The following is a 25,144-nucleotide window of genomic DNA, read 5'->3' as shown; positions in this document are numbered from 1 at the left end:
TTTCCTCATCCCTGATGGCTTCCTGACCTGCTAGCGTTTGGAGCTTCTCTAGGCAGCCGGGAAGAGAGGGCAGCTATGGCTGTGCTGAGAGGTGGAGGGCTCAGAGGGTCATGTCTGCTGACCAGCGATGTGTTGGGCAGACTTTGACCACATTGTTGGGAGCCTGGCTGTCTGAACCCCAGCCATTGCAGTCACCACGGAGATGTTACCAAGGCACGCCTGCCCACAGGGTGGCAGCATGCCCTACCAGTTGGAGACCACATACCCAGGTCGTGATGAACAATCTTGGAAGGAATAAAGGGAAAGGGGCAAGGAGAGGATTTTTAAATGTATGTTTCCTCCTTTGTATAATTTTTTTTTCTTACAACAAATGTCCATGGTAGCAATACTAGAAAATAAAGACAAGTGAAAAAGAAAGAAAAGAAAATCATCATGATCCCATAGCAAAGCACAGCTTTTCATATCCCTCTTCCAAAGCTTTTGGTTAAAGAAAAAAATTCTTAAGAAATAGCCTTTTGAATTCTAACTGAAGTCCTAAACCAGCAGCTTGAAGGAGACCTCATGGTTGGTAAGAAACCTTAGAATGGAGTCTCCATGTGACACCCTCTAAGATTGATGTCACAAGCAACTAGATGTGACACTAAAGCAGTGACTCTTTAAAAAAAAAAAAAGAGAGAGAGAGAGAGGAAAAGGCAGTTATTTTATTCACCAGTGCTGGTGCCCAGGCTCCCCAGGAAGCTCCTCAGCTATCCTGCCTCTTGAGCCCTTCGGTGCAGTTCACCCCTTGTCCAGTAGGGGAGCCATTGCTCCCTTTGGACGGACCTTTGAGCTAGTCTGGGACGGAGCACCTCACAGAAGAGTTGTGGGGACCGGAACAGTAAGCTTGAAGAAAAGAGTTCTCTGAAGGGATGTCTCAATATCTGCGGCCATCACATGGAAGGTCAGCAGACCCATTCTGTGTGCCTTAGGAGGAGGATGTAAGCCCAGTACGTAAAAATGAAAGAGAGACCTGTTGGCCCAAGGGATACAGAACTTACTTTCTGTCTCTAAAAGTGATCCAGTCATAGAACTTAATGATTCCAGAGGAAGAAAATGAGTGTTTCATCACTGGAGCCATTCAAGTATTGAGAAGACGGCACTGGAGAGGAAATTTCCACAGTGGGTGGGAGGTCTGGATGACATCAAAAGTCCCTTTCAACTATTAAACAGTTCTGTGATTCAGAGATGAGTCATAGAATTCAGAGATGATTCTACAATCAGGGATGGCCCCTCTGGCTAGAAAAAAAAATCCACAGAAAGTGGGACGTGATGTATAGGAGTCCAGAGAGTAGCCGAGGTGTGGAGGAAAAAGCACGGGCTTTGGCATTTAAGTCTGGTTGATCTGTTTACAGGCTGTGTGTTCATGGACAAGTCACTTAACCTTGCCGGGCCTCCAGTCCTTCATCTGTAAATGGAAACAACAGCAACATGAATATTTATCCTCATAGAGGTCCTGGGAGGTTAAATATATGTGATCAGTCATTCATTCAACAAATATTTATCTACATCTCAGGCATTCTACTAGGTATTTCAGATATAATGGTAGATAAAACAGACATAGTCCTTGTCCTAACAAAGGTTCATGGGTAAATTTGGCTTTGAGCCATTCCTGAAAAAATGGAATCAATCCTTAGCAGAGAGGTTATAGTATTAAGCACAATATGTTTAATTCCAACTCTCTCCCTTTCCTCCCCCAAAGCCAGGAAACAATGTAGAATGGAAAAGGAACATTAGTCATCTCCACTGAAGCTGGCTCATTACCTGCCTTATGCAGTGCCCAGGGAAGCTGGTATCATTTGCTACCCTGTTAAACAGATGAGGGGACCAAGGCCCAGGGAGTTGGGCTGCCTGTTCTAGGTCATTTATTTGGTAGAGGAAGGATTCAGTCCAGGCAGTCTCTCTCCAGAGCCATTGTGCTGACTGCTGCTACCCTGTTCTGCTCCAATGTCCCCAAAGAACTACTGTTGTCTTCACGCACCCTGTGGACTGTGAGGCAAAAAGCGTTTACAGGGCTTCTCCCCAGGGAGGAGTTGGGAGTAGGTAGGCAATGTCACCATGCCTGTGTCCTTCCTCTGGAAAGCCCTCTCTGCCAGAGTCCAGCTGAGTTTTATACCTCTCTAGAGTCCCATAATGCCATCCTGACATGGTATTTATTATTGCAATAATTATTTATCTGTCTCCTTCGTGGGACTGTGAGTTCTTTGAAGGCAAGCACCTTTCTTTCCACTCTGCATCCTCCCTGTTCAGCACTTATTCACTTATTTCTTCATTTACTATTAATTGAGCACCTACATGTGCCATGCACTATTACTAACCACTGAAGATTCAACTGTGAACCAAAACAGAGAAAATTCCCCACCCTCACAGGACAATATTTTGTGCTGGGTAAGACTAGGAACTCCAGACCCAATCTTGGCTCTGTCACTTATGGGGAGGATGATCCTGGACAAGCTACTTCCCCTCTCAGGCCCTTACATCTGCAAAATGGCAGGAATAATAATCACTGCTGTCTAGAATTGTTGGGAGAATCAGTGAATCAATAGGGAGTTTAGAACAGGGCCTGGCACAGAGCAAGCACTGTATAGGCATTTGCTATTAAGGGAAAGATAGACAAAAAGTAAAATAGATAATATGATAAATAGGCATAAGTGCTGTAGAGAAAATTAAAGCCAGGAAGACAGGATGGGAAAGGACTGGGGGTGGCTTGGCATCATAAATTTGTGGACCCAAGCCTGGTATGGAGCAGACTGCCAAAAATGTTTGTGAGGCAGAGCCGCTGATCTAAACTGTAACTTGGACACAAATGGATTGGAGGTACATAGGCCAAGAGAGTTGGGGTGCTGAGCCTTCAGAAAAATGCATGGACACAGCACGCAATTGCATAATGATGGTGGTAAAATACATCCCTTGAGTGCTCTCTCCCCCTCCCCACTGTCTTCCCTGCTGGGTAAGAAGAAGGCAGAACCAGGGCCAGCCATGCCTGGGTGACTCATTCATTCCCACACACACCTCCGGGCAAGGCGACATGGCCAGCACTCCCAGCCATGGTCACCCAGACCTGAGCAAGCATCAGGCAGGTCGTATAAGATTGAGTTTCCTGGAATAGAAACCCCCTGGGGCATGGCCAGCAACCTAGACAGCCCCGAGCTGCTGCAGAATGGCCTCTCCGGGGATCTCCACATGGGCCCCAAACTCACATTCGCTCTCACTGACAAAGCCACACGCTCACGTACACACGTGGCACATACCCACGCGTAGTCATCCAGGCACGTGGCCTGCCTCTGCCTCACAGAGTCCTGTGGGGGTGGACACGCACCTCCAAAGGACACACACCTGCATGTCTTCCTCTCCTTACACACTCAGCCCCCTCCGTCACCACCCCATCCGCCTGCTTCCACCTTGCAGGCTTCCTGTGATGGACAGCTGTGCTAGCTCTCATTCCAATGTTGAATCTCTCTCCCTCCCCACATGACTGACCCCGCACCCTGTCTCCCTCACATGCATGAAGATCAGAAGGCACCCTCCTCTGCTTTGCATTCTCTGTCTTTTCCCAGACCCTCGGTATACATGATTCCCAGACCCTTGGTCATAGATGATTCCCAGACCCTCGTCATACATGTTTCCCAGGTACTGTTGCAGGCACTTGGTGTGAACTGGGTTGCCTTCCATGCCTCATACACCTGCACACACATACGTTTCTCTTCTCCCTCACATACACACTCTTCACATGCTCACCTTCCTTTTCTTCTCTTTCACTCTCCCTCACTTGCTCACTTTCCTTGCTCACAGTCACCCAAACACTTGGGTACATTCACACTCACACTCCCCCTCTTCTGTGTGTAGGTGTTCACATTCGCAAGAAAGCAAGCAACACCGCTGATGCAGGGGCCTCTGCTCCTCACCTAGCTTGGGACCCATCAGCTTCCTTGGGGATCCAGGGGAGGAGAAGGAGGTAGACAACAGTAGGTGCCAGCCATGGCCGGGACATGGAATGGAGAACCTTATCAAGTCTTGCTTTCAGTGCCTTCAGCGGGCAGACTCAGGACAGGCTGGCTCCTGCCATTTGCAGGGACTGGGGCCAGATAAATAACAAGGCTCCTAGTGGTGCTCAATCCTGCACGGCAAAGGCAAAGGCGTCCTTGCATGCATGTGGGTATATCCGTTTATGGGTTCAGGCATAGTCCACAACCCGCCCCCTCAATAGCTACCTATCAAATCTAAAAATACTGAAGCAGGAGTCAATGTCTCCCCTCAGAAAGATGTTATGAGGGAAAGATCCCTGCAAGCAAAGGGTCATTTGATCAGAACTCTGGAATTCTAGTAGTACAGCCTAGAATGAGGGTATGAACACTAGGTGGTCATAGACTCCAGGTGAACACATCTCCTGAGCCTGTGAACTTCTCACTGTAGGGAGTGGCATGGCCCGAGAAAGGGGAGTTCAGGGTTCAAGTCTAAAGACAACACTGCTCTTAAGAGCAAGGTACTCCCAGGGCCCTTTACAGCTAGAAGCTGGCTGGAGTTATGTCCTGAGATTTAAGTGAATCACGATCAGTTGGGTTTATGCTAGGTTTTGAGTATATGCTGAAGACCTGAGTAGGGCATTGCCCTTTTAGTAGGAACAGCTGATCTCTTGGGCTAATGACTCTAGGCTCCACTCTCCACCTTAAATCATAGTGTCTTGAAGGCTGACCGCAGCCCAGCCCAGCACAGTTCTCAGTCTGTATCATTATGAATATTTAGAGGACTCTCCTTGAGTGCAGGGATGAGGTCTTGATCTCAGTAGGAGGCCTCCGCCCCATCCCGGATGCCACTTTATGAAGTAAATGAAGACCTGGAGGAGGACAGCTTTGCTCTCCTGATCCCACAGTGAGTCCCTTTGAACAGCAGAAAGGACCAGGTCATAGCTTTCTCAGCCATTCCGCCTTGCCACTGATGAGGTTTTGCACCAGAAACCAATAAGGGCAAATGAAAAGGCAGCCTGAGACCCTTTTATGAACTCAAATTTATTAGCCATCCACTCCAGGCCCAGTGTTTGCCAGGCACTGGTGATACAGGGAAGCAAGCAGGTATGTTCCCCACAAGCTCTCAAAGAATACAAGATGTCTTGGAAGGCTGCAGTAATAATGCAGACCTAACTTAGTGAGCCAAGGAAGGCTTTCTGAAAGAAGTGGCTGAGAGGATGGGTAGATCCAGGATCATGTCTTTAGAAACTTGCTAAAAAGCACTGGGCCAGGTATAGGTACACACCTATAATCCAGCGACTCAGGAGGCTGAGGCAGGAGGATTGCAGGTTCAAGGCCAGCAACTTGGTAAGGTCCTAAGCCACTTAGACCTTGTCTCAAAATTAAATAAATAAATAGGGCTGGGGATGTAGTTCAGTGGTAAAGTGCCCCTGGGTTCAATCCAGGGTCCTCCCACCTCCTTCCCCCAAAAAGCATTTAAGGGCTGGTTAATCTCCTCATTTGCATTATGTGGTTAGGAACCCTGACTCGCACAACTGAGCTCCAAACACACCTCCTGCAAGCAGTCACCTTAGCAACCTGGGGATGCACACAACAGCGTGGAGGACCGTCACAAAGACATCGGAAAAAAAGGGGCCTTAGTCCCTGGGATCAGGTTTTGGAAGTGTGGGCAGGGAATTTGAGGGGTTGGGATACCCATAACATGGTCTAAAAGGGAAGCGTCCTCCTGGCTCCAGGGACTCCTCACCTGGGTGGAGGATGCCTGGTAGAGGATTGAAGCAGGGCCCTTCAAATTGTGAGGCCAGGACAGGAACCATCGTCCTGGTGGGCCTGCCCTAGTATTGGGCATCAGGCTCCAAGGGTCCAGACCTGGGCATCACTTCTCATAGATGGGTTTGGGCAAGCCCTGTCTCTATACTTCTCCAGCCTTCCCAACAGATATCTTTGTGGAGAAATGGGAAAAGCCGTCTTTTCGTGGCCGTTTGAGAGTTCAATGAGATGATGCATGTGAGTGGGGGTTTGTAAACCATGAAGTCTTTTCACATGTCATTTTTTATGGTTTCTAATTGTTGGATTTAGAAGGCCTGGCTGTGAATGAATTTAGGTTCTGTCCCTTTTGAGCTTGGAATCTTGCACAAACCACTATACATCTCTAAACTTCTGTCAGCCTCACATGGGCTGTGACTAACTGTGTTAGACCTTTAAAAAGATGATCTTTTTGCCCACATCCCTGTTGAACATCACCTAGCTTAAGATAGACCATTTCTCCATCACAGACAAGACCATTTAGAATTGTGCTTCTGTCCCCTACCCAGCCCATTGCCACCCTCTGCCAATCCGAGCAGCCCACCCTGTTGATCCTGGCATCCAGCAGCAAGACCAGCCCTGGTTACACTCAGCCTCTTAGGCCTGCTTCTCTCCAATAGGAGTCCAGCCTGTAGGGAAAATTCACATTAACCAAAGAAAGGCATAACACTGCTTTTACATTAGTTATATTTTGCCACACAGCAAATTACCCCAAAACTTTGCAGCTTAAAATGATATTCACTATCTCACACAGTTCCTAAATCAGGAATCCAGGAAGGGCTTAGCTATGTGATTCTGGCTGAGTCTCTCCCAACATCTCGGGTAATGGACGATTGCTCTAGTAATCCCAAAACTTGTCTGGGAGTGAACATCCTCTTCCTAGCTCATTCACGAGCTGATAGGATGCTTCAGTTCCTTGTAGCCAATTGGCCAGAGGTCTTAAGTTCCTGTCCAGACAGTCCCCTCCATAAGCTACTTGAATGACCACCCAAGAAGGCAGCTTGAATCTTGAATCTCAAGAGTGAGAGATTCAAGAGAGCATGGGAGACTCTAAGATAGAAGTCACTGTCTCTTCTACCCTAACATTAGAAGTAGTATTTCTTCATTTCTGTTGTGTGCTCTCGTACCACGTTGGAGAGGTTGCAGAAGGTTGTGAATACCAGAAGGTAAGGATCATTGGAGACTGTCTACCATATTGCTTAAAAGTTGAACCCCTAAAGAGACATATTCTTAGGATATGTCTACATACATAGGAGGAAAGTCAACCACAAAGAGAAAAATGCGAAAATAAAATACCATTTTCTAAAATCATTTAAAATTAAAAAAAAAAGATTGGTCACCCTAGAATACTAATTAAAATTACTAAAGCTAAGCCAAAGTGGTAGTTTGTAGGGAAGGTTCCCTCTGGGGTAAGTCATCTCCCTTTGGGTTGGGTTGCTCTGTTGACAGCCCCAAAACCTGGAACTAACTCAACCCAGGGATCTTAATAGGTGCTGGGTAACCCAATGGGGGCATCTGTGGGGTCAGCCATCAAGGCAGGGAATTCCCTCTCCCTCTAGAGATCCACAAAATGACTCAGATGGTATGTAGGTGAACCAGCTCAGGGAAGAGGAGATTCAGGGGCTTCTTGACAGTCAGCTGTGCTGCAGCTAAATCCATGAAGGTTTCCCCTTCTGGGAGTGTTGATTCCCAAGCAGCCCGGGCCTCTCTCCAGCTCTCCCAGTTCCTGGTTCAGATAGGATGAAAGGCCTTCAGCTTCTGTTCTTTCTTTCCCTTTGGACATTGGCCCAACTTCCAACTCACTGGCTTTGTTTCGGGTTTCCTTGGGGAGGGGGAGGGGTTTATTGAGAGTTTTCTGAGCATTGTTGGCCCAAGTCTTGTGTGTGGTACTCGGTGCATCTTCAGTGGTTCACTGCTTGGGTTTCCCTCCCTTATTTATCCTGTTTATCTGCCACTGCTATGCCCTCCTCTGCATACTTCACGTGTTGAATGTGCGTTTTTGTTTCTCTGTGCTCTTACAGGATGGGTGGCAATGGTTTTTGTCTTATATTTTTAAGTGTGTGTATTGAATACAGAGTCCCTGACTTACAATCATGGAACTAACAGTTTTTTTGACCTGAGGTGATGCAGAAGAAATATGCACTCAGTAGAAACCAAACTTCACATTTTGAATTTTGATCTTGACCTGTGCTAGCAATACTCAGTGTGATATTCATTATAATGCAATGCTGGGTGGCAGCAACAAGCCACAGCTCCCAGTCAGCCTCAAGATCACAAGAGTAAACAACTGAGAGTCTGCAGTGTTGCTAAGCTTGATGTTTAGTAGATTAGATTCATTAAATCCATTTCTACTTTCCATGTTTTCAACTTACAGTGGATTTTGTGGGCCCATCGTAACTCCATTGCAAATTGAAAAGCATGTGCATGGTGTGAAATCTCATTGCTGTCACTCAGTACTGAGTGCTCCTAAGCTCCTTCCATAGAACTTTGATCCTTTGCTCCTGAGGGCTGCAAGTGCTCCACAGTATGTCCCTGAACACCTCGCTTACCAGAGCAATGGGCCTGCAGATGCCTCCACTGCAGGAAACATTGATTTGCATACTCATTTAGGCACCATATGAAAATTTCTTCGATATTTACATCTTAGGGTAGAACTACTAGTTTCAGACTAGTTCCAGCAGAGGATCTGGAAGAAGCTAGAGCAGAGACAACCAGGAGGAAGGTGTCGTGGAGGAGTCTGGGGAGACAAATGGGACTAGCATGCCAGAGCATGCTATTCCCTTCTTTTTGGCTATGACAAGATTTTGGTCTTTATCCTAAGATCAAAGGGAAGCCATTAAATTAAACTAAATCAAAGGAGGCAGATTTTTTTAAAACAGCAGTTGGTTTTTATTTTTTTAAACATTTATTCTTTAATTGTAGGTGGACACAATACCTTTATTTAATTTTATGTGGTACTGAAGATCACACTCAGTGCCTTGTGCATGCTAGGCAAGCACTTTTCCTCTGAGCCACAACCCCAGCCCCCAGAAGTTGACTTTAAGAACTGGAAAGTCTCCTAAAGACCAGCTCTTTGAATTTAAAGAAGGCCTGGAAGGCCTACAGGCAGTGAGATGCCGGGGAACATGCAGCTTGATCAAAGAGCCCTCAGGCCTCTTGCTACCTTGCAAGTGCATTGTGAGTCTTCTGGGTTACCAAGAGCCATATATTATGACGCCAGGTGACATGGAATTTGTTGGTTCTACTACCATGGGGACATCTTGGGCTGCTTTTGTTCTACTGCTGTCACCTGTACTTTCCTAAAATTCTGAGGGCATTTAATAGGACCCACCAAAGAACCCTAAGCTAGGACCCAACTCCCACTGCTACAGGGCCTCAGGCCTCAGATCTTCCAGACACCCATAGACAGCCCCCGTTAAAACACCCTATGCTATGCTTCATATTGAAAAGGTTGAACAGGATGGTTAAAGACTTACCAATCCTGGTTCTGCCTCTTACTCTCTAGACCTAAGTTTCCTCATCTGTGAAATGGGAGGGTAGAACAAGATGCTGTCTAAAGTCTTCCTGTCCTCTCCATGCATTTGTGCTTAAGTCTCAGGCATGGGGGGCCTGTGGTACTCGATTGCCAGGACCTGTGGGTTCTTTCAGTTCTTTGCGTGGGCAGCTGTGGCAGGGGCGCACCCTCCGAGTTTCATTGACCCTTTTCACCCTTTTACTTTTGGGCCTCCGCTCCAGAAAGGCACAAAGAACTGGGCCTTTGTTTGCAGCAACAAAGCTGTTTGCAATTTCATAGAACCGTTTTTTTATATCCCATCCAAAGAGCACTTGAGTCGCATTTTGTTTTGAAAGCTTGTTAGCATTCCGGATTTAATTAACTGACAGAGACAAAGCTGCCCTACCTCTCCCGCCCCTAGTTCATGCCCACTTCCTCCACAGACCCCAGTCCCAGCCAGCAGCCTCAAAGCCTCTGCCCACATCCAGGTGCGGCACCCGTTGCCTTCCTGGGAGCTCACCTGGCATATGAAAGGGAAATCCTCACTATGGCCTCTCCCTCGCTCCCCTTCCCCTCTCATCTCTAAACTCTGGCTGCCATTTATTGAACATTCAGTACATGCCAGGCACCAGGCTAATAAGCATTCTGTATAGTTCACCTCATGGTATCGTGAAATTCCTATGAGAGAAATTTTAGCACATCTCTTTCTCCAGAGGCAAGACTGAGGTTCGGAGAGGTTGCCACTTACCCGAGGTCACACATGTAGTAAAATAGCAAAGTTGGGACTCAAACAGAATGTAGGACTTGACTGCAGGCCACTTCAGGAAGCTGCCTGCCTGGAAACAGAGGCCACTGGGGGTGGGGGCAGGAAGAGCTGCAGTGGAACTTGCAGGGTCAATAGGTACTCTTGGCCAGAGCTAGTTCAAGTTGCCAGAAATCTGCCTGCCTTGAGCTTCCAGGCACAGGTGCCATTCTTGCCCCCAATGTGCCGCCTTCCCTCACATAGCTTCTCTGATGTCTGCAAGTGGTGGTCTGTCCCTGCTCCCCCTCAGACCAAGCAGTGGGTGCATGCCCTTCGTTCCCAGACCTCTCTTCCCATGGTCTTGATCCCAGTCCTACCTTTCTATTCTTCTCTCTCCAGAAAAGCCCCCCATCCAGGTTGTGATGGACTATGCCAAGGGGAAAGGCCTGTCCCTGTGCCCCCCAACACACATTCTGAGATGGCTCCTGCCCTCTCTGTCCTTCTCAGGCAGACTTCCCCCAGCAGGGAGGAGGAAGCAGTAGTGGAGGCCCAGTGCAGGGCAGGCAGCCCAGAGTCTAGTAAGAGGAAAGGTGCTAGAGCCAGATGGCCTCACTCCAAGTCTTGGATATTCCATAAGTTGTGATGGCCTTGGGAAAGTCACGCACTCTCCCACTTCTCTTTTCCTATCTTTAAAGGACAGTTCTGTTTCTTATGTCATTACCAGTGTAAGGGTTAAAGGAGTCAATACTTACATCAGTCTATGAAAACACCCCTCTGCACCAGGCAGCCCCAGAGTATCCAGCAAAGGCCACATGGGCTTTTCTAACCTGTCCTCACAGTCCTGTAACAACACATCTGCCACATTCTCTTCTTCAGAGAGATCAGCCAGGGTGGAGAACACAGACTGTACCTATTGATGGAAGTAATATTGAAGAATCGACACATTGGGAGACCATCACAGGAATTAAAAAACTTTCCAAGTCAGGTAGCTAATAAATGGTGGGCACCCACGTAATAGTTCAGAATCCTCTGAATGCCCAAGTCTGTTTCTCATCCCACCCCATCCTCTGCCCAGGGAAAGCAGACATGTGTAAGACGTGGGTCCCGGCCCTAGCCATCTTTCCAGCCAAGACAGACTCACTGCCAGCCCAGACCCTTGTCATCTTGCTACCTCTTCTTTAGATCTCTTGGTCTTGCTACTCACTGGTTAGCAGGACTGATGGGTGGAGGAGTTATGGGGAGCCCATATGAACTCCCAGGACCCCAAATCTATCATTTGTTTACCTTTGCTGGGAGCAGCTAGAAATTTTCTTTACCAGGGTTGTTGTGCCTTCTAGGAGTCAGTTAGACACCAGACATGTCTACAAATAATAAAGGCATGCTTGGGCAACTCTACCCTCTCCCTGCCACCTAAACTCTGCCCCCTAGTTTGCCTGCTGTACATCCCAAAGCCAGCAGAAAATGGGGCATCTCCACTCCAGACTCCCAGGGAGGACAGAGACCACAGCCATGCCCATCAAGGCCAGGCTCTCCCTCTCAGAGCTCAAGGCACTGCTGACAGTGTGATATTATGACGGCAGAAATAGCTGATCGGACCTATACCTTCTAGACCCTTCTACCCATTAGCCTTTCTCAGCACCTCCCAAAGCACCTGCCTTGATTCTACATTCAGGGCCTACCTGAGCAAACCTCAAAACAAGGGTAGGCATACCTGCCCCAACTCATCCCGTGTATGGGTTTCCAGACCTTTCTTGGAATAAGAGAAAAATCATTAAATGTGAAGGCCCAATGACCTGAATTTAAATCCCAATTCTGTCACTTCCTGGCTCTCTGACCCTGGAAATCACTTAAGCTCTCTATGCCTCTGTGACTCCATATGTAAGCTATAGACAATAATGTCAACCCACATCCTCGCTGTGAATAGCACTGAATGGCACAAGACTCAGAGTGCACCTGGCTCAGAGTAGGCAGAGTGAGAACCTAACAGAGCCACCCCGCCAGTTAATCCTCCACAGGTGGAAGCTGTTAGAAATTGGCCAAGGCTACCTCCCCTCTTCCCCAGTCCCCTTTATCCCCACAAGAAGTAGGAGCGGTAATCTTGTAAACAAGAGGAGACAATGTCTAATGAAGGTATTTTGAACACCATGACATCTGAAATACATCCATGCCGGCTGTTGTAGAGTTCTTGAAGATGGTATGGAAAGCAGAGGGCCTGGTCCTGGGCTCAAAGAGGAGTCACATCTAGTGTGTTGGCTGAAAGGGTGGGCTCTGGAGGCAGACTGCCTGGGTTCTAGTCTCAGTTTATACCCATTTATTAGCAGTCCTTGGCCAGGGGACTTAACTCCCCTAGGCCTCAGTTTCTTCATCTCTAAAACTAAGAATAGGCACATCAGTGTTTCTTGGGTTATTTGGAGGATTGGAAGTATTCAAAAGTATAAAACACTGGGAGCTGCACCAGCAGGTGCAAGTATTCGAATCTGTTAGCCGTGGTGGTTGTGGTAGCAGCCGATGTCCAGGCTCTGACATTCTCCAGCCATTGACCTTGGGCAAGCCACTTCCCCTCTCTGGGCCTCAATTTTGCCACTTGAGGAATTGGCAGACTGGACAAGATATCCCTCGGGGCGAGTCAGGCTCTGACAGCAATTCTGAGAGCTCTGGCAGGACTGAGTGAGATGTTCTTTCAGGCAGGGTCCCCTGTGACTGTGTGGGCTCAGCTGGTAGGTCACTCTCGGCCACACTGGGAAGGAAGAAAAGCTGAATGGGACAGAAACTCCCTTCTCATGTAAACAGGAACAGGCTGAGCCAGCCTTCCGCTCTAGTTCCGGTAGGCTGGCTGCCCAGAGCTTGAAGAATGAGTCATGACAGAACAGCCACAGTACAGTTCTCCAGCTCAAGTGGCAACAGCCCTGTGGCAGAGTAGCTGCAGAGTAGCAGGTGGATTTGGGAGCCGGGTGACAAGAGAGGGATCATAGTGTTCCTCTCTGCCTCAGGTGACATCTGAAGGCCATTTGCCTGAATGCTTTACCCAGGATCCCTGGAGCTTTGAGCTGGGGTTCTGAGCTTCTTCTTTCCAGTACTCTATACCATTTGGCCTCAGAGGACCTGTTAGCCAGGTATCAGACACAAAAACTGCACAGCAGCCCCAGGCAGCTGGTTAGGGCTCAAGGTTTCCCCAGAAATGGCCTCCTTCCCTCCCTCTCAGACTCTCCCCATCCTCCCTGCCATTGCTGCAGTGACCCCTTCCTGAGAAGGGGTATGGCAAAATGGAACCATCACTTGGTCTGGAATCTCAGGGTCTGCACTCACTTGGACCAAGGCATTTGACTTCTCTAAGCCTCGATTTCCTTGCCTGGAAAATCCCCTTCACCCTGTGCAAGAGGCAAGCCTGATATTAAATCGCTTGTCAGCAAGCTGCCTCTGAGTCAGAGTTTCATGCGTGGCAAAGCAGCTACCTCGCTGTGAACTATTGAAAAGCCAGCCCTTGACACAAGCAGCCGCCTCTCACTGACAAAACGGGCTGATGATGATAATGTCTACCTCATAGGGCTGCTGAGGAAAGCAAATGCAACTGTGTGCACGGAAGCGCTTTGGGAACAAGAGAACTTTCATCTCTTTTTAAAAAATATTTTCTCTCACTACAAGATGAGATGGTGTTATCATCACCCGAATAAGATAGTGAGTGGAAGGGAGGGCAGGGCAAGGAGAAGAGCTGACATCATCCCTAGGAGCAGGACAGTGGTCCATGCAGTCAGGACCACTTTGTTCACTGCTAAACTCCCAGAATCTAGACCAGGGCTTGACAAAGTAGCTACACAGCAAATATTTCCTAAATAGAGTAAAAGCGAATCTTTGTTTTCCCAGTGCTTGGCATATAGTTGATGTTCAATAAATGTGTGTTGGACTCCTGCACAAATAAGCAGAGACTAAAATCAAAGAGACATGTTCCTAGTTCAGTTCTCTACCTCTAAATCTGCCATCACTTTCCATAACAGACCCCCCACTGCCCACTCCTGAGATCAGGGCATCTTAACCTGAGGTCTGTGGATCCCCCAGATTACATGCAGAATATAGTATGGGTTTGAAAATGTATCTTCCTGTATACTTTTAAATAAACTGCTCTGAAAAAATGTGCCTCTATCAGGTACCCAGTCAATACTCATCACTTAGATTTATCAGGCCCTCAGGACTGCCTGGGTACCCAGGGATTTAAAAACAAGAATTAAAAAGCTTCCCCTTGTCTCAGATCTGTATACAGGGCCCCATCAGCCTACATTTTCTCTCACACCCCCATATGTGCAAGGCAGTTAACCTGCCATCTTTCATATGCAAAAGTGACAATCACATTCTCAGAGGGGCTTGCTTTCTGAGTGACTGCTCTGCTGGATGGGTCACACAGAGCTGTGCATACTCTGTTGATCTCTAATGTCCCATTGCATGCATTTAGATATGACAGGTGGGAGTCAGGACCTGAAACCTGGGAAATTCTAACTAGATATCATGATATCTAAGCTAGGAACTCTCATCTCTTTTTAAAAAATATTTTCTCTCACTACAAGTATGTGTGTGTTTGTATATATTTATCGAAGGAAACTAGGATATGCAAATTAAATCACCTCTAATCTCATCTCCCCCACAAAAATACTGTTAACACCTGCCACCTGCCTTATATTCTTCCAGTTTACCTTGAACAATATTTATTAAGCACTTACTATGTGCATGCATTCACTGTTCACTGTTCTCCATGCTCTACAGACTTGAGCTTCCTTTTTTTTTTTTTTCCTTTTCCCCAGTCCTGGGAATTGAACCTAGGACCTTGAGAATGCTAGGCAGACACTCCATCATTGAGCCACATCTCTAGCCCCAAATCTCTCATCTTACATCAGGTATCCTCCATCTTTGAATAGACACATTTATACTTTCTTAATTTTCAAATACAGTGAGATCATACCATTTTATAACCTTGCCTTTCTAACTTCATACTTTCAAAATTTCTGTGTTATTAAATATTCATCAACACAGTCATTTATAATGGCTGCATGATATTTTATTGCAGGCAAGTTCCATGCTTCTCAGACTGGGATGCCTGTACCCCTGAGGGCAAAGCCACAGGGTAAATGTCACCCATCTTCCTGAAGCATAAATTTGATCAAAAGCTTTGGGTGAGAGGAAAAAAATTTAATATCAAAATGAGTGCAGATACACCATAGTATAGGATATAAAGCACCCGTGGATTTTAAAACAAAGCAGCAAAGTCCAAAATTGTGTGTGCTTGTTGTTATTCGTCAAAGGCCCACATTTCCTCTCCTCTGAGATGATAGAAACATAAGAACCACATTGTACTTCACACCCCTCTCTTTACAGATAAGGAAACTGAGACCCAGGGAAAAGAAGGGATTGCCCAGGGTCCACAGCATGTGCATTGCAGAGCTGCGGCATAGAAGCCAGGTGACCTGGGGCCAAGACCCTGACAAATGTGTGGGTGAGGACCTTGCCCTTGAGAAATCCACCCCCTGCTCATCAGTGGTGGGAACTTTTGGCTTCCCACATGATCTGTCTTCTAGCAGCAGCTTTTCCCCCTCTCATCTTGCTGTGAGCTGACTGCACAGGTTGTCAGTAACCATATAGCCTCCATGGGTAGATGCCCGCCCCATCTCTTAGACTCCAGCCCTTAAGATATATCACTTAATGTATTGTATGGTAAATATGTATTTACTGGTTTGTTTAACCCAGTAGACTAGGAGTCTTTTGAAGGCAATCATCCTGTGTTATCTTTAATCATCTGCCATTCATTGGGTACTTGCAAACCATAAATGTCAGGCACCATGGTGGGTGTTTTATCTGTGTCTCTAAACTCTTCGTAACAGCTTTTCAAAATGTGTATTATTATCCCCCTTTATAGGGTAAGAAAACTGAGTAAAAGAATATCATTTCTGTGGCTAGGATCACGGCCCAGAAGTAGAGCGCTTGCCTAGTATGTATGGGGCCCTGGGTTCGATCCTCAGCACCACAAAGAAATAAATAAAATAAAGGTATTGGGCTGGGGATGTGGTTCAAGCAGTAACGTGCTCACCTGGCATGCGCAGGGCGCTGTGTTCGATCCTTGGCATCACATAAAATAAAATAAAGATGTGTGTCCACCGAAAACTGAAAAATAAATATTAAAAAATTTTTTAAAAAGGTATTCTATTCCCCTACAACTAAAAACATACTTTTTTTTTTTTTTAAGGATCTCACTTGTCCATCACCATACCCTCGTTTAATAAATATTTACTGGAGACTTTCATGCCAAGATTTGTGCTAGATGCCATAGATAATCATGATGAGCAAAACCAATACCACCCCTGCCCCCACAGGACTTCCAGGAAAGTAGAGGAGATGATACTCCACAAATCATTTTGCAAACCATGGCAAGTATAATGTACCCCAGAGCCTATCTGACTGCCTCAAACTGAATCCACCTCTCCTACTTACCACCTAGAGTGTCCTATATCCTATACTATGGTGTATCTGCACTTGTTTTGATATTAAAATGTATTTTCCCCTCACCCAAAGCTTCAAATCAAATTTATGCTTCAGGAAGATGAGTGACATTTATCCTGTGGCTTTGCCCTCAAGGGTACATGCATCCCAATCTAAGAAGCATGGAACTTCTTAGCTGCTGTGTCCCCCTCCTCTTCCTCTCCAGTAGAATGGGGGTGATGGCACTGCCCGCCTCATAGGGGTAACTGTGAAAAGTAAATACCTCAATGCATGTAAAGCACTCAGAACAGAGCTCCACACCTTCTAGGGCTATTGTGCTTCTGAAGGAGTGGCATGGGGTGCTAGTACATGATAGGGCAGGACTTACTCCAGGTGGCATTTGATTAAGATCCATCAGATGAATAGGAGTTCCCTTGGAATAGGCAAGGGAGGGAAGCAGAGTGTTGGAGGGATATTCCAGGTAAAGGAATAGCATGTACAAAGCACTAGGGACAGACTTACCTGAGGAGCTACAAGGCCACAGCTGGTGCACAGCAGAAGAGGAACCAGGCAGGAGCGCTGCCAACAGACCACTGCTGCACTCCAGGACATACGTCTCTGCCGCCATAGCAGGAAGGTCTTTTCTCTCAGCATGGCACGCAGCTGCAGCCTACACCCCACCCCAACGCCTCTGCTCCCCGCACTGCTGTCCCAGACTTGGACTTTTCTCTTTGTGAGGTCACCATCATAGCCCAGAGGTCTTCTCTCAGGGCAAGGCTGCTGCCTACACTGCTTCCTACACCACTCCTACTGTCACAGGGAGGTCTTTTTTCCAGGCGCCATTACCACCAACCAGTGCTGCTGCCGAAGATCGCCATCACTGACCCGCTCCGCAGCCGGGTCACTGACCGGTCCACAGCCGGGTGCCGGCAGGTTTGGTTCCACGCAGCCACCTCAATCTTAGGACTCCAGCCAGCGCCTGGAGGTCAGGGAGTCAGAGTGCCAGCCGCTTTGCCACCACTGCCATCTTGGGGAACAGCCACCTCTGTTTGGGGGCACAGTTTGGGGACCTGGAGGTCCTGGGTCAGAGTGCCTGCAGGGTTGGCTGCACCTAGAGTCTTCCTATTGGGATTGCTGGTGACTGCCATCTTGCAGCTTCTTTTTAGGGTGGCTCTTCTATGTGAGCACATCCCTTGGTGATCTCTCTGCAAATTGGAACAGCATTGAGATCTTGGGAATGCAACATGGCCAAGCCTGGAGTATCTGAAATCCAGATCTGTGGGATATCGACTCGGTCTGTATGGGCTGATCTGGGCCTGCCCATCCCATGAAGAATCAGACAGGACTGAGAGAACTTTGAACTCTGAAGCAAACAATTGTTCAGTTTTCCATTGAGGTTTTAGGGTTTGCTGGTGGTGGTGGTGGTGGTGGTGGTGGTGGTGGTTTTGGCTTGTTTTGTTTTTAAATATTTTTAAAATCTCTTCTCTAGTATTTCTACTCTTTGGGGGACCAGGCAGTTTTCATGCATGATTTTGTTGACTGGTGTATGGATGGTATTTTGCAGTTTTGTTGTGTAGGCTTATATTTTTAATTTTTCATTGTATATATTTTTCCTCTCACTTGTCTGCTTTCAAGGATTCTCTATCTTTTCTTTCACTAACAGCCTCTGTCAATTCCTCTTCCACTCTTACTATAAGTTTTTGCTTCTGGCTTCTGTCCTCCTTCCTCATGAACATCAAGCCCTGCACCACTTCTGTTCTCTCTTTCTCCAACATTTGGGATTGTGAAACCTTTTAGCAAATTTGCTGTATATAGTGTGACAGTAATTGAACTTGTTATTTTGGTTTGTTGAGAGAAAACTGTGGAAGTCTTGATAGGATCTCGTGGGTTTGGGGCTGTGTGTTATTTACATTGGATGCTATTAATGTTGGTCTCCCCTCCTTGAAGGCAAGGTGCTAGAAACTTCAGGGACACTATAGGTCTTCAGGGTAGAATTTGTGCTGCCTTAGATACATACTGCTAGATGGGAAAACACATGAATAAAATGAAAAAAAAAAAAAAACAGGGGAATAAAGCGTCCCAAACAAACCAAGGTGCTCCAAAGACAGAATCCACTGACAACACAGTAGAAGAAATGTCAGAGAAGGAGTTTAGAATATATATGGTTAAACTGATCTGCAAAGTAAAGGATAATATAAGGAGTGAAATCAAAGAAAAAACACCGGAAGTGAAAGATCACTTCAATAAAGAGTTAAAGATTGTGACCAAAAAAAAATAAGTAGAAATCCTTGAAATGAAGGAATCAATAAACCAAATTATAAATTCAATAGAAAGCATTACCAACAGACTAGACCACTTGGAAGATAGAACTTCAGGCAATGAAGAAAAAAATATATAATCTTGAAAACAGTTGACCATGCAGAGAAGATGGTAAAAAAAAACATGAACAGAACATTCAAGAATTATGGGATAACATGAAAAGACCAAATTTTAAGAGTTATCAAGGTGATGAAGGAGCAGAGATAAAAAACAAATAAATGCATGATATCTTTAATGGTAATATCAGAAAATTTCCCAAATCTAAAGAATAAAATGGGAAATCAAATATAAGAGGCCTGTAGAACCCCAAATGTACAAAATTACAGCAGACCCACACCAAGACACATTATAATGAGAATGACTAACAGAGAATAAAGATAAAATCTTAAAGGCCATAAGAAAAAAAATGAATTACATATAGAGGGAAACCAATTCAGATCTCAACTGATTTCTCAACCTAGAACCTCAAAGCTAGAAGGTCCTGGAATAATATATTTCAAGCTCTGAAAGAAAATGGATGCCAACCAAGAATTTTATGTCCAGCAAAATTGTTTTGGATTTGAAGATGAAATAAAAGCCTTTCATGATAAATAGAAGTTAAAAGAACTCACAACCAGAAAGCATGAGAAAGAAGTGAGGGGAAAAAAAAGCAAAAAAAAGCAAAGAGAGGAACAAAGCCAAAGGAACAGTCAAATCAAAGGATAAATTAAGTCAAATTAAAAAAAAATAAAACAACTGGGGCACAAATAATATCTCAGTAATAACCTTGAATGTTAATGGCCTAAACTGATCAATCAAAAGACATAGATTGGCAAGTTCGATTAAGAAATAAGACCCAACAATATGCTGTCTCCAAGAGACTCACCTCATAAACAAAGACATCCATAGACTGAGGGTGAAAGAATGGGAAAAAACATTTAGATTGTGTGGATCATGTAAACAAGTAGGGGTTTCTATCCTCATATCAGATAAAGTAGACTTCAAGCCCAAGTTAATTAGAAGGGACAAAGAAGGATATTTTATACTTCTTTAGGGAATTATACATCAATAAGACATAACAATCATAAATATTTATGCCCCAAACAAAGAAGCATCTACATACATCAAACAAAGCCTTCCCAACTTCAAGAATTAAATAGATCACAGCACAATAATACTGGGTGACTTTAACACACCTCTTTCACTACTGGATAGATCTTCCAAACAAAAGCTAAACAAAGAAACTCTAGAGCTAAATAATACAATCAATAATTTATACTTAACATATATAGAATATTTCATCCATCAATGAGCAAATATACTTTCTTCTCAGCAGCACATGGATCCTTCTCTAAAACAGACTACATCTTATGCCATAAAGCAACTCTTAGCAAATACAAAAAAATTGATATAATACACTGCATCCTATCAGATCATAATGAAATAAAATTAGAAACCAATGATAGAATAAAAAATAAAAGCTACTCTCTAACACCTGGAGACTAAATAATACACTATTGAATGATGAATGGAAAATGAAGAAATCAGAGATGAAATTTAAAAATACTTAGAGGTAAATAAGAATAGTGTACAACATATCAAAATCTTTGGGACATCTTAAAGGCAGGGCTAAGAGGAAAGTTCATTGCATTGAGCTCATTCATTGAAAGAATAAAAAGTCAACAAATAAATGACCTAACATTACAACTCAAAAAAGAAGTAAAATCAACACCATAAACAGTAGAAGACAGGAAATAATTAAAATCACAGTTAAAATCAATGAAACTGAAAAACTTGACAATACAAAACTGGTTATTTGGAAAAATAAATAAAATAAACCCCTAGCCATGCTAACAAAGAGAAAAAGAGAGAAAACCAAAATTACTGAAAAAATGTGATTAAAAAAGGAAATATCACAATGGACATGACTGAAATAAGAAGATAATTAGAAACTATTTTGAAAATTTATACTCCAATAAAATAGAAAACCTTGAAGACATCTACAGATTTCTAGAGATGACCTACCCAAACTGAATCATACACACAATTTAAACAGATCAATTACAAGTAATGAAATAGAAAACACCATCAAAAGCCTACCAATAAAGAAAAGCCCAGGACCAGATGGATTCTCAGCTAAGTTCTATAAGACTTTCAAAGAATAATTAACACCAATACTCCTCAAAGTATTCCATGAAATAGAAATGGAGCGAATCCTTCCAAACTCATTCTATGAGGCTAATCTCACCTTGATACCAAAACCAGACAAAGACACATCAAAGAAAGAAAACTTAAGAAAAATATCCCTGATGAACATAGATGCAAAAATTCTCAATAAAATTCTGGCAAACTGCATACAAAGCCATATTTAAAAGATAGTGCACCACGATCAAGTATGGTCATCCCAGGGATGAAAGGTTGGTTCAACATATAGAAATCAATAAGTATAATTCATTACATCGATAGACTTAAAACAAGAATATATGATCTTCTCAGTAGATTCAGAAAAAGCATTTGACAAAATACAGCACTTCCTCATGTACAAAACACTGAAAAAACTAGGGTTAGTAGGGATATACCTCAACTTCATAAAAGCTATATATGCCAAACCCAAGGCTAACATCATTCTAAAAGGAGAAAAATTGAAAGAATTCCTTCTAAAAACTGGAACAAGACAAAGATGCCCTCTTTTACTGCTACTACTCAATATTGTCCTTGAAACTCTAGCCAGGGGAATTATACAGGAGAAAGAAATTAAAGGGATACAAATAGGAAAAGAAGAACTTAAACTATCACTATTTTCTGATGACATGATTCTATATTTCAAAGAGCCAAAATATTCCACCAGAAAACTTTCAAAACTCCTAAATGAGTTCAGCAAAGAAGCAGGTTATAAAATCAACACCCATAAACGTGTTTCTATACATCAGTGATGAATCTACTGAAAGAGAAATTAGAAAAACTACCCCATTTGCAATAGCTTCAAAAAATAAAATACCTGGGACTCAATCTAACAAAAGAGATAAAAGACCTCTACAATGAAAATTACAAAACACTAAAGAAAGAAATTGAAGAAGACCTTAGAAGATGGAAAGATCTCCCATGCTCCTGGATAGGCAGAATTAATATTGTCAAAATGGCCATACTACCATAAGCATTATACAGATTTAATGCAATTTTAATTAAAATCCCAATGACATTCTTCATAGAACTAGAAAAAGCAATCATGAAATTCATTTGGAAAAATTAAAAACCCAGAATAGCCAAAGCAATCTTTAGCAATAAGAATAAAGAAGGAGGTATCACAATACCAGACCTTAAACTGTACTAAAGAGCCATAGTATCAAAATAAGCATGATATTGGCACTAATACAGACACATAGACCAATGGTACAAAATAGAAGACACAGAGACAAACCTGCATAAATACAGTTATCTCATACTAGAAAAAGATTCCAAAAACATTCACTGGAGAAAAAGATGGACTATTTAATAAATGGTACTGGGAAAATTGGAAATCCATGTAACAAAATGAAATTAAACCCCTATCTCTCACCCTGCATGAAACTCAACTCAAAGTGGACCAAAGACTTAGGCACTAGACCAGAGGTCCTGCGCCTAACAGAAGAAAAAGTAGGCCCAAATCATCACCATGTGAGTGTAGGATCTGACTTCCTTAATGAGATTCCTAAAGTGCAAGAAGTAAAATAAAGGATCAATAAATTGGACAGATTTCAAACTAAAAAACTTCTCCACAAAAGAAACAATCAATAATGTGAAGGGAGAGCCTAAAGAATAGGAGAAAATGTTTACCACACACACCTTAGATAGAGCATTAATCTCCAGGATATATAAAGAACTCAAAAAACTTAACACCAAAAACAATAAATAATCCAGTCAATAAATGGGCTAAGGAATGAACAGATACTTCACAGAGAAATACAATAAATCAGAATGGCAATTATCAAGAATACAAACAACAATGAATTTTGGCAATGATGTGGGAGAAAAGGTGCACTCATACATTGCTGGTGGGAATGCAAATTGGAGCAATCATTATGAAAATTGGTATGGAGATTCCTTAGAGAGCTTGGAATGGAACCACCATTTGACCCAGCTATCCCACTTCTCGGTTTATACCCAAAGGACTTAAAATCAGCATATTATAGTATGCAGCCACATCAATGTTTATAGCAGCTCAATTCACAATAGCCAAACTATGGAACCAACCTAGGTGCCCTTCAACAAATGAATGGATTAAAAAAATATATAGATATATAGATACAGTATATATTATATATATTACACACACATATATGAATGGTAGAATATTAGTCAGCCTTAAAGAAGAATGAAATTATGGCTTTGGCCAGTAAACACATGGAGCTGGAGAATATCATGCTAAGTGAAATAAGCCAATCCCAAAAAAAACAAAAGCGAATGTTTTCTCTTATATGCAGATGCTAATTCACAATGGGGGCAGGGCTAGGGAAGAATAGAGTTATTTTAGATTAGGTAGAGGGAGTGAAGGGAGGAGGTATGGGATAGGAAGGATAGTAGAATGAATCAGACATTATTACCCTGTGTACATATATAATTGTACGACCAGTGTGATTCTACATCATGTACAACCAGAAGAATGAGATATTATACTCCATTACATATGATGTATCAAAGTGCATCTGACTTTCATGTTATAACTAGTTAAAACAAATTTTTTTAAAAAGAGGAACCAGCTGGAAAGGGGGAACCTATTACGTTCACACGGGTGTATCCCAGGATCAGGGCTGTGCTGTTGATCCTGGGCTGTGAGAGGCTCAGGAAGTATTTGTGGCGTGAGTGAGGAGGCATATGCACAAACAGCTGTGTTGGTCTCCTCTGGTTCTGTTGTATCCCAGCCAGAAAAGAAGTCCATTGTCCCATCTGCACAGTGATGTGTGGGCAGCTCCATCCCAGCTAACAAGCCGTACACATCCGTTTTGTTGGTCTTGCCCTTCTGGATGGTAAACTGAGGCATGAGTTTGGGTGGGGACCTCCAAGATGTGGATTCACCAGGATGGATAGCACTGGAGTAGCCAGTGGTGGTCGGATGTGTTAGCAGAACTGTTGAAGTCATCGTACCAGAAGCCCAGCATATGGAATGGGAACAGGGATAGCTTCCATGCTGAGACCCAGGCATAGGAACTCCAGGCACTCGGTAACAGCCCCTGCTGCACCCAGGAAACCCTGGAGCTCCAAAAAGCACAATTAGAAAAACAGGGGTTGAGCCCCTCCCCCACTTTCCAGGTGGGGAAACTGAGATTCGAAAGGGAAGTGACTCTCCTGAGGCCACACCAACCACGGACAGACCCTGAGCTCGACCCCAACATGTGGTATCGATCTTACTACACCAAGATTTTCTTCCACACCCCCCAGATTGCCCACCCCCTCTCAGTGTGGGGGTCCCAAGGTGGGGGAGGCACGTGGCTGTGATCTTAACAGTCCAGCTTTCAGCCCCAGTCAGGACACAGACCACGAAAAACAAAACTCCAGAGAGCAGGCGTAGGTGGGTTGTTCAGGGTCACGGCCTGGTTATGCTGTGTCTTTTTTTTTTTTTCTTTCTTTTTTTCTTTCTTTCTTTTTTAATCGAGTTTGAGGTGGTTGTTTTTTGTTTCCTTAAGAAATGGAAAAGAATGAAGCTGCGTAAATACAACGATATTAACTCTAAAAAAACCTCCTGCCATTTTAACTCTGTTACTGGAGAAATAAAAGAGAAATAATTTGTCCACCCACACTTAGCTCTTTCTGACGAAGGTAGGTGAATATTGCTTTGCTAATCGAGGGTGACTGCTGGAAGAGGAGCCACGCTGACTGATCCCGGATTGGGAGGAAGCCACAGCAACTCCAGAAGGAACTGTCCACCGTGGGTCAGCAGAACCCTGTGCACAGGCAGGGCCTGGTGTAATTGGCCTGCGTGTCCCACCTTGCACAGGTCTCCCCCAGCCGGTAGTGATGGAGGCGCTGGACGAGGCCAGAGGGCTCCCCAATGTGCAGAGAGAGATGCCACCGCCCCCACCACCCTCAGAGCCAGCTCAGAAACCACCACCTCAAGGCACCGGGAGCCACTCCCTCACTGTCAGGAGCAGCCTGTGCCTGTTCGCTGCCTCACAGTTCCTGGTAAGGGTGTCACAGGCCTCATGGGGACCTGGAGAGCGGGTGGGTTGAGGGACAGCCTTCCACTTCCTCCCCAAGATAGCTACCTGGGGAGACAAAGAAGAGGGGCCCTGGGTAACTTCAAGTCCTGAAGATCATGTGAGGGGAGGGCAGGAATTCTGCTGCAGCTTCAGGAGATCGGCCCCTCACAAC

General features: G+C 44.5%; 1 protein-coding gene and 1 long non-coding RNA gene across 2 annotated transcripts in view; one reads left to right on the top strand and one right to left on the bottom strand.

The window, feature by feature from the left end:
- The window catches only part of Ptpn5 (protein tyrosine phosphatase non-receptor type 5), a 62,441-nt gene that overhangs the window by 23,387 nt on the left and 13,910 nt on the right, over positions 1-25,144 (top strand). Inside the window, exon 4 of the mRNA XM_077108555.1 lies at positions 24,771-24,955. Coding sequence (XP_076964670.1) covers positions 24,771-24,955 — 185 coding nt within the window. The remainder of the gene's footprint in view (positions 1-24,770; positions 24,956-25,144) is intronic.
- Positions 704-18,708, bottom strand: LOC143392834 (uncharacterized). The gene is made up of 3 exons (XR_013090418.2): positions 17,024-18,708; positions 16,113-16,186; positions 704-1,444 (listed from the first exon to the last, which is right to left on the bottom strand). It is a non-coding gene; the product is annotated as an uncharacterized LOC143392834 (long non-coding RNA).

The sequence above is a fragment of the Callospermophilus lateralis genome, chromosome 2, assembly GCF_048772815.1.
Source record: "Callospermophilus lateralis isolate mCalLat2 chromosome 2, mCalLat2.hap1, whole genome shotgun sequence".
In the NCBI taxonomy this organism is placed as follows: Eukaryota; Metazoa; Chordata; class Mammalia; order Rodentia; family Sciuridae; genus Callospermophilus; species Callospermophilus lateralis.
Note: the sequence above shows the minus strand (reverse complement) of the source record. Positions and strands in the feature narration are given on the sequence as shown.